Raw genomic sequence first — 10,211 nt, 5'->3', positions numbered from 1 at the left:
AAGAGTGAGAGAAAGAACAGAGATGGAGGCCAAGACGTGCTTTGTGGAGTTTATCATCCAACCTGTTACCCTCTAACTACAATCTAGAAGGGGCTGCTTTGTACTTTATAACCTGGAGGAGCCATGAGATCACTGGTTCTGCTTAGAAAAATTGCTCTGTGGTTGGAACTCTGTAGCCAATAGTCCCACGAGCTTTAACGCTGGGGTCTCCCCAGTTAGGGAAGGACCTTGCAGCCTCCCTAGTCTTCCTCCTATCTCAGGAGCCCATCAATAGGATGAGGATAACAACAACCACTGTTCAGTTCCTCCCAGTTCTTGGAGGTTCCCCAACAGTAGGGCTGCTATTCTAGCCAAGAGTAATCCCACCTTGGCTGTGGGAGATACCCGGCCTCTGCTCCTTAGCAGGGCTGGAAAAGAGAGACAAACTTGAGAATGAGGGGAATAAGGGATCCTAGACACTAGGAGCCATCAACAGAATTAGAAAAGAGGTTCCTTCTCCTTCTTGCTGATCCAAATTCTCACTCATACTTTTTCTCCTTTTGCTTTTGAAGAGGATGATGCTCCATCCCAGGATGGCACCCCACCACTGTCCCTGACGGAAGGAAGTAAAAGTCCAGAGAGCCAGAGGGGCCTGGACAGCCCCAGGACATCAGGCCACAGCAGCCCCACGGGCCCCCTACATGTGAGATGGGCCTGCAGGGCACTCCCAGCAGCAGGACAAGGTAATCACTCCCGGGGTGCATGGATGCACCCTCTTGGCTTGTCTGTGGCTCTGGGCTCATTTTAATCATCTTCCAGGGCCACACATAAGCTGTCTGAAAGCCACCCCATTGAAAAAGGGAAATCAGCAGTGTTTCCAATGCTGTCAGTGGGATTAACGGTCACCATGTATATTCCTGAAGAGTCAGTACATGTTTTAAGGGTTTTCTGCACCAACATGCACTGCCAAGCTGTTCTGTGCTTTCCTTGCTCCCGGCAGCAGCGTGTGATGACACAGCTCCCTGCGCTCATCAGGGAGACTCGCTACTGGATTTGCCAGGCATTCTCAACACCGAGCCATAACCCTGCACAGGGCAAGGGAGCCTGGGGACCCTGCCAACAGGAAGAGTCCCCGGGGAGGAGTCACCCTCCGGCCCAGGGCAGAGCCTGAGGCCTGCGCACAGGGAGAAAAGGACTCTGGATTTCTACTGAAGGATGAGGCAGGCAGGGCCACACCCTCTATGACTTAGCCTCACTCAGAGTTCTTATCCTTAAGAGCCAACAGTCCAGGAAGAAACTAAGACAGTGCAATAACAGCTTCCATGGGGGCTTTGATCTAAACGCAGCACATAAAGCAAAAGTTGCTTAGGGTCCAAATTACCCCTGAAAATCCCTTAGGGAGGGGCCATGCTGGAGACCAACAAACCATTTTCTAGAAAGTGCAGCCCAATCAGCTGTTCCTCTCTCATCGGAGGATGGGCGGCTTTCTCTGATTGAGCACCAGATGAAGGAGATGGTGTGTGTTTGGGTGCCAGACAATGTGAACAAAGTATCTCTGTTAACAGCAGAATCACACTCAGGGCCTAGAGAAGCTCACACTCGAGAGGAATGTGGCAACTGAGAGCTACCAAGAAGACAACAGATACCACAGCTTTCGTCCCGTCCCAGGCTCACTCAGAGACAGATGCCTCACTACTTAAATCCTGCTCGCTCGCGCTCCCCCTGCCTCAACCCAAGCATTTATTTATATTTGAAGCCTTGTAAGCATAAATTCAATACATGGATCAATAATTCCATATGTGCTTGCAGCTCCTCTCTTTAAGGCTGGAATGGTCAAAGTCAAATTCTCTCTCTCTCTCTCACCAAAGAAACTTACAAACTATTTCCAAATGGAACCTTTCTCTTACAACCTCCTCCCTTTTATATTTGCATGGCAATGATGCTCTCTTAATTGTGAGCTAATGAACTGAACTTTAGGTACAGTAGCGTCACCACCAAGGGTATTCCTAGGAGGTTGCATTGCCCAGAACAAATCACACCAAACACACACACACACACACACACACACACACACACACACACACCCCAAATTAGACACCCTTACAAAAGGAGAACCTGATTAGAATGAATGCCAGGGCTGTGACTATGACGAGTACAGCCTGAAGCCTCAAGTGTGTAGGCTGAGCACGTGTAAGTGAATGTGTGTATGGGGGCACACGTGTGTCTTAGGGTATGTGTGTGCTCAGATAGCTATGGGAGTACATGTGTATGCTTGTGTGCTCGTGTATGTATGTGCGATTATGCAGGCACGCAGGCCTGCCTGCGAACAAGTACACGTGTTGCTGTGTGTCCCTCTTCATGTGCGATACATGCGTGTCCTTGCAGGCACACCTGCATGTGTGTGCGTGCCTTGTGAGTGTGTATATATGTACGTGTGAGTGCACACCTTGGTGTAAGTATGTGTGTTTCCATGCGTGTGTGTGATGCCTCTGTGTATATGTGTGTTTACACACTTGTAAGCATCCACTGTGGCTGATTGCCAGCTCTACTTCCTGACCCTTTTGCCTTGGAAATGGGGAAGGTAAAGTTATAGAAACGCCCTCAATCTTTCTAAGCAACTGAGAGAAATAGAGCTTCCTTCTCCTCCTTGGCCTGAGCCCCTTGGAGTCACTAAGCAGTCCCAGCATTTGAACCACAAGGCACAGCTGTGCCGCTGAGTACTGCACAAAGGCATGTGACAGAGCAGGAAGCAGAGGCTGGAACCACCGAGCCCTGTGCCCAGGAGCTGGGCTGCACACACTTGGAGGATGGGGCTCCCTTTCCTTCACACAAGGTGCCCCCTCCAGGTCCACCTTGTCCCTGGAGGGCTGCCTGAAATCAGAGGATTCCCCCTTTTCTAGACCTTCACAGAAGGCACGACGTAGGTTATGGCAGCCCCGCCCTGTTCATCCCACACTGACTCCAGATGAGGGGGAGTGAACCCTGGCCCTGCTCTGCCGAATCCCAGGAGTGGGGCTGGCCCTGCACCCTGGCAAGCACCTGAGCACACCGGCATCTGCCCGCTGGGGATTCAGGGAGCACGGTCCAGGTTCAGCCTCCCTCCCCTGCACTGGTGCTAACACTGCATGTTTGTGCTTATTTTCAAGAAAATAAGCATGTTTGTGCTTATTTTCAAGAAAAATCCAGAGACCCCACACTGGGACACCTCTTGCTGGGTCCAAATGGAGAAAACATGTGCCTGTCCCTCTCAAGGCCTACCCAACCGAGGAGCTTCTATCGGGTGAAGGTAAGATGATACATCCCAGGTCAGCCTCGCTTTCTTGGGGGAAGATTTTACCTGCAGCTTCCAAAACTCCCCAGCAGCAGAGACATCATTAAAAACAGACACGCAAGTCAGCCAGTTTCTCCCCCTCTCGCTGAACACAGGGATGCTTCTGTAGCTCAGACACAATAACCCAATGTCTGCATAACAAGTGTGCTCTTGCTGGAGCATCTGGAGAGAGACGTTCCCATGGAATGGCTTGGAGGAGGCCTAATGTGCCGTGCTGATGCCTTGATGAGGATGATAAAGCCCTCTTGGTATTTGCCCAAACTAAACACTGCCTTTTCTCTTCTTTCCAACCACCCTCCAGAGGTGGAGGTGGCTAATTGGTAATCCAATCAGTTATCCTTGTTATGTGTATTGGTTCATTGCTGCAGATCATCTGGCTCCTGACAGATATCAAGGCAGTTTCCAAAAACCCTTCTGGCATGTTCACTTTTTGGAAAAGGGATGCTGGCTATGGGCAATAACCATCCTGCAAAGGAAAAAAAAAAAAAAAATGAAGTCAGAGGGTGATGAGTGTCAACCACCCAGGAACCATCATGATGTGTATGCATCAGTCGTACAGCCAGCAGGCCTCTTAATGAGGGAGATTAAAATCTGCACTCGTTTGGTGGGTGATGTCATGACTGCCTCAACAAAAAGAGCATGGAATCAGAGCCAGGAGATTTGAGTAGCCCTAGCTTGTCCTCTATGTTGTCAGATGACTTTGGGTCAACCCTTCCTTGTGTCCAAGGTTCCTCCTCTCATTCGAAATAAGGGGATCGACTCTACCACCAGCAGCTATGGACTATTGCTGCATTTTATGTGTTGTGTCTGTTGCTGTGGAAGTAGCCACTTAGTACATGGATTTCCAGAAACCAGGATGCATTCGGTTCCAAATCCAGCATTAAAGAACTTCCATCACCACTTGGGCTGTCCCATGATATGAGTATAAAAATAACTTGGTTCTGAACTGGCGGAAGCAGGAGTGAGACAGGTGGAGGCCACTGTCACTCTGACACAGCTGGTACAACAGCTGGAACGCAAACACGATTCTGTTCACCTGCTGCACATTTGTCCACTCTCTTCCAAGAGAAATAGCTCCCCTTTGGGCAAAGCAAAAGCCAGAAGCAGAAGAAGAAATATTTAAGTTACATGTTTAAGTTTGTTGTCATCTCGTCAGTATCATGTTTCAGTCACTTCGGCATCCTCAGCACTTAGCACAGTTCCTGACACAAACAGAGCAGGATCACAGTAAATGTTCATTGAAAATCTTTCAATAATTTCCACACAAAAGAAAGAAAGAGAGAAATGAAATTTATGCTGAATAAATCAAGACTTGCCTGCCATCTTGTCTTAGTCCCATGAACAATGTATTTAATCCTACTTGCCTCTCAAACCTAAAGGCATTCACTGTGAGCTTGTTGAATAAATGAACAAATGAATCATCTGTCAGTCAGTCAGTCAGTCAATGGCCTCTCTCTAGCCTGTCCTCCATATACAGCTGCTGGACCTCCAGCCTCGACCATGATTGCATAGGGCCCTGGGAGGCAGGCAGAACCTTAACCCACATCTCCCTACAAGCGCCCATAGGACAGGCCCAGCTTTCTAAGAGTCTCTGTTAATGGGAAAGCCGTTTTGTTTTGCTTTGGGAAGCAGGATACTGAAAAACATTTTCAACTCCTGCAAAGGATTTGCTCCACCCACACCAAATTCTTTGCAGCTGTTTGTTCAAATGTATCTCGATCACCATCCCCACCCTACTCTTCCAGTCTCGTCTCCCACTATATTCAGGCCCACCCTTTTCTCATCTGTCTGATGGCCCAAACATTCAGTCTTCCTTCTCTTATCTCCCAGCCTTTGCCCAAGTTGCCCTCAAATATTTAGAATCATTTTAAGTTCCAGGGGAAGGTTCATCTTTTCTGGGATATTTTCCTCAATAAATCCACGTCATCTCACTGAACTGCTACGATGTAGCTTTCACCCATTTCTCTCTCTCAATCCCACTTTTGTGATTACTGTATTTATATGCATCCGTTTGTTGTTTAGCTCCCAAATATATTAGAAGAGTCCTAGAGATCCTCTTATCTTTATCATATGTCCAAGAAATGCGTGGACAGAATACCCCAGGTGCCATAAAGGAAAGTTTGGGGGGGGGATCATAGTTGTTGTTTTCTAATTTAAAAAAATCTTGGGTTAAAGTGGAAATATGATCTGTCTGATCATTCTGAGACTTTCAGACTCTGCCAACATCTACTTGGAAATAAATTCTTAAGCGATTAGATCATGATATCTTGCTTTCAGATAGCATAGAAGAATGAGTATAAACCTTCAGAAGAATAAATAAAAGATGTGAAGACTTGAGCTGGAATTTGACCCTCTTGGTCACGTTGGGATATTGCAACACTTAGAAAATTCAAAGGCTTAAGAAAGGAAAATTTAACTTGGAAGAATACAAGTCAAAACATTGGAACACTGGAGTTGCTTACCCTTGATTCAAATCCTTCATCTATTCTCCTAGTCACAGTGGCAGCAATAGAAGTTTTCTTTCAGAAGTTCTTTATTGCAAGAAGCTCAAGAATGCCTGTGCCAGACATGTCGGTTTGGGACTCCAGGTCCCATGCAAACTTGAATTCTTCATCTCTTTCAGAGTTTCCAGTTGACACCTGCTCTTGTCCTAAAAGGATTTTTACCCCCAAAACTTGCCTTGTTTTTTGGTCATTTAATTAGCATCCTTCTCTCTTGCAACTCTTTCTTGGTATGGGGGTTTTAAAATATGTCTACAAATTCTTTGACACTTGTTCTTTCAAAAGGGGGAGCCCAATTCTCCTCCCCTTGGGTGTGGCTCACTTCTGAGAAATATAGAATATGACACAAGTGACAGTGCGTGACTTCTGAGATGCTCCAACCCCAGGGAAATCTCCAGATGATTGCATCCCTGGTTGGCATTGTGACTGCAGCCTCACAGCAGACTGCACTGGAATCACAGGCCTAAGCCCCTCCCAGATTCCCATAGAAACTATGTGAGATATAGTAAAGGTTTATTGCTTTAAGTCACTAGATTTGGGCGTAATTTGTTTTCATAATAGATAATATACTGGTGTCATTTCCTGATGGTCTACAATTTGGTAAACAGAAAAATGAAGGGTCCAAGAATATCCCAGCTGGTCTCAAAACACTGATTATTTGGGGGCAAACATATGCTAAGTGGTTGACTTTCTCTGTGTTCTCCCCATTTGTCATTTGTGAGAATGTTGGTTGTGGGGACTCATGGGTAAAAGGATCCTTCCATGTTGGTGGGATATTTGACAAAGTATGATTTTCCTTGAGTAGGCTTTCTCTTAGCAGCTGTTGCTTTAGTGAAGATGCCTAGAGATTTAAAAGTGAAGAAGCCCGGGGCTTCCCTGGTGGCACAGTGATTAAGAATCCGCCTGCCAATGCAGGGGACAGGGGTTCGAGCCCTGGTCCGGGAAGATCCCACATGCCGTGGAACAACTAAGCCCGTGAGCCACAACTACTGAGCCCATGTGCCACAACTACTGAAGCCCACGCGCCTAAAGCCCATGCTCCCAACAAGAGAAACCACCGCAATGAGAAGCATGTGCACCGCAACGAAGAGTAGCCCCTGCTCGCCGCAACTAGAGAAAGCCTGCGTGCAGCAACAAAGACCCAACGCAGCCAAAAATAAAATAAAAGTAATTAATTAAAAAAAAAAGTGAAGAAGTCCATTAGATGAGACAGCGTGAGGAAGAAGAAAGAACTTTGGACTAAACATCCAAAGTCTTGGGTTTTATTCTCAGCTCTACCACCCTGATTTCTGTGATCACTGGCAAATAAATCTACTGCTTTGGAGCTCAGTTTCTCCATATGGAGAAAGAGGAACTGGGATTAGATCCAATCCTCCCAGTGTACATCCCATAGAACTCCAAGTCATCAGAAGGTTACCAGGCATTCTGTTAAAAAAAAAAAAAAAAGTTCTGAGGCCAAATAAGTTGGAAACCAGTAGGCTAAAGCGAAGCAGATTCCTCACTGCAGGAGCCTCTACTGTGTTAATATGGATTATGGTTCCTCAAGATGAGGATACGCAATGTTTCCCAAACTTATTTGACCACTGAATTCTTTCTTGTTTTTAGTAAAGCATTACATGCATCTAACTAGTTTTTGGAACACACTTTGGAAAATACTAAACATTATTTCTAAGGTTCTTTCCAGCTGTAATGCTGTATGTTACTAAATAACCCCCTTTCCCAAGGAGACTCTCCATAGAGCAGTTCTGTTGTCTAAGTCCTGAAGCGGGATCTCAGTCATTCAATAATTCATGACTGTTCTTGCTTTCATTTTCCAAACATCAGTTCTGAATCACTGAGTCCACAATCCCTCCATCTCCAGGTGAAAAGAAGTAGAGGAAGGTAGGAGGAAGCCTGGGTGGCAATAAGGCCCTTTTGCCCAATCAGTGTTTGTTAATAATCTATATGCAATCATGTTGGTGGATTTACCAGTTCTCAGATGTTGAAATAAAGAAACACATGGCTGGATATGGTCGCTTGGTACCCAGCATTTCCTTCCAGTGCCCTCCTGTACTGCAAAGGCTGGAAGGCGAAAAACCACATTTCCCAGATAACCTTTGCAGTTAGGGGGTGGGATGCAGATGCGGTTCTGCCAAATAGATGCATTTGCATGAGATTTGAAGGGCAGGAGTGAGGCAGAGGCACTTTGGCTACTTACACCGGCAAGCGAGCTCGTGAAGACTGTCAAGAGGCAGTTGCTGCAGCAACTTTGTAAGCACCAAGTTCTCTATAGTAGCTCCATTTCTTCTTAAAATACCTTGGTGGTTTCTGTTCTCCACTGAGTCCTGACCCATATACTCTCCCCCCCTTGCAGAAGTTATGGGGGATTCCCATGAGGCTCAGCATGGGGCTAATTTGGGTCTGTCACATGGACCACAGGGCAGTGATAGCTCTGTTTGTCAGGACTTCAGAGGGAAGCGGGGTTCTTTCCCTCACTGCAGTGAACCCAGCACCACATCAGCAGCCCACATTGGAAGGTGTTCTGATGGCCACCTGCAGAGAGCCACTAAAAACCACTGGGGAGTCGTCTTTCCTTTAGACAGAAACCTCTCATGATTCCTATAAGTACAAAGACTCCCCTCCCTCGTATTTGGCTGAAAATGTGATATTATCGCCACTTTATGCCTTCCAAAGAAGAAAAATGTCAAAAATAATAGTTCTCTTTGAATCCGCTGAAAATTCTTTTTTTTTTTTAAGAAAAAAGTCAATATGAAGTGTTGAAGAATATTTATTCCCTCTTTATTTTTTGCATATGTACTTATATTGTTTCTTAGAGAGCCTGTAAAGCTGTAAATTCTACCTCCCTCGCATTTTTTCTGTTTCAGAGAACCTTAGAGTTGAGATGGAATGTAGGCATCACCTTCATCAGCATTTAAGCAGGGGAAGCATTTTATCAAACAGACTTTCTGAGGACACCTATAGATAAAATGGATAAAAGCAGAGCTGCCTGGTTAAAGTAGGGATGGTCTGACTGTGTCCCCCAACAACTTCTTCAGAGCCCAGCTAATGCTTTCCCTCCTGAAATGATTCCTGGCTGTGGGGTCTATGCAGTCACTAGAACTATGAGACCACAGTTTGAAAACTCTCCTTTTATGGATAAGGAAACTGAGGCCCAGAGAGGTACGGTGACTTGCTCAAAGTCACACAGCTTCTATGCGGCAAATCTAAGGCTCAAACCCAGATCTTCCTGCACCTACTTAGGCCAAAGCTTTTCTCACTAGAACTTACTGCCTCTAGGCCCTCTTGTCCAGGTTTCTAGGCTTCAAGGACTAGCTGCAGTCCCACCTTCATTGGACCACCTCACCTGACCACCTCAGCCCACACTGATTGCTACTATCTTAGGTCAGCAGTAATTCTTACTACCTGGGTCTCTCACCAGGCACTCCCTTACTTCCTCTATCTTTTTTACTCTTTTTCTTCATCCTCCTCCAAGATCTCCTATGGATAGAGCCCCCTCCTCGACTTCTGAATATCCCAGAGAACATCATAGGTACTCCCAGAACGTTGCCCATAAATATTGATTGAAACTGTCAGTAGCAAAGACTTACTTGTTCCCCAATATCCATTTTTCCATTACTCCTGTTATTAGCAGAATCCCCTACCCTGAAGTTTAGTTGAACACATGGCTACTTGGCTAGAAATTATATTTCCCAGCCTTCCTTACAGCCAGGTATGGTCATATAACTGATGTGGCTGATGAAATGTGAACAGAAATAACTTGTGCGACTTCCAGGTCATTTCCTTAAAAGGAAATCACTGGGGACTTCCTTGGTGGTGCAGTGGATAAGAATCCGCCTGCCCATGCAGGGGACACAGGTTCGATCCCTGGTCCAGGAAGACCCCACATGCCGCGGAGCAACTAAGCCCGGGAAGATCCCACATGCCACAACTACTGAGCCTGCGTGCCAGGCTCTGCAACAAGAGAAGCCACCGCAATGAGAAGCCCGCGCACCACAACGAAGAGTAGCCCCCGCTCGCCACAACTAGAGAAAGCCCACGCGCAGCAACGAAGAGCCAACACAGCCAAAAAAAAAAAAAAAAAATTTTTTTTAATTTTAAAAAAAGGAAACCATTGGACTTCGTTGTAGTGGAAGAGGGGAATACTCTAGGGGATGATGAAGCCATAAGATATAAGGAAGCACAGTGCCCAGATACCTTCAGGGAGCAGAGCTACCCTGGGCTACCCCCTTCCCTCTAGACTCTTACCTGAAACAGAAATACATGTTTATCTTTCTGAGTCTCTTTGTTACAGCATATAATGCAACTATATATTCTTTCTTAATCTGGACAAAGCAAACCTAACAGATTTTTCTGATGAGCATGTTTTTGAATCCTCCATTGTGCTCCATTCTCACAGGTGC

The 10,211-nt window shown here is 46.1% G+C and overlaps 1 protein-coding gene across 1 annotated transcript in view; it reads left to right on the top strand.

The window, feature by feature from the left end:
- Nucleotides 1–10,211, top strand: part of KIAA2012 (KIAA2012 ortholog) — a 120,034-nt gene that overhangs the window by 33,727 nt on the left and 76,096 nt on the right. Inside the window, 1 exon segment of the mRNA XM_007469183.1 lies at nt 552–722. Within this exon segment, the coding sequence (XP_007469245.1) occupies nt 552–722 (171 nt within the window).

This window comes from Lipotes vexillifer, unplaced genomic scaffold, assembly GCF_000442215.2.
Source record: "Lipotes vexillifer unplaced genomic scaffold, Lipotes_vexillifer_v1.1 scaffold259, whole genome shotgun sequence".
Lineage (NCBI taxonomy): Eukaryota > Metazoa > Chordata > Mammalia > Artiodactyla > Lipotidae > Lipotes > Lipotes vexillifer.
This window is presented reverse-complemented; position numbering and strand designations above follow the sequence as displayed.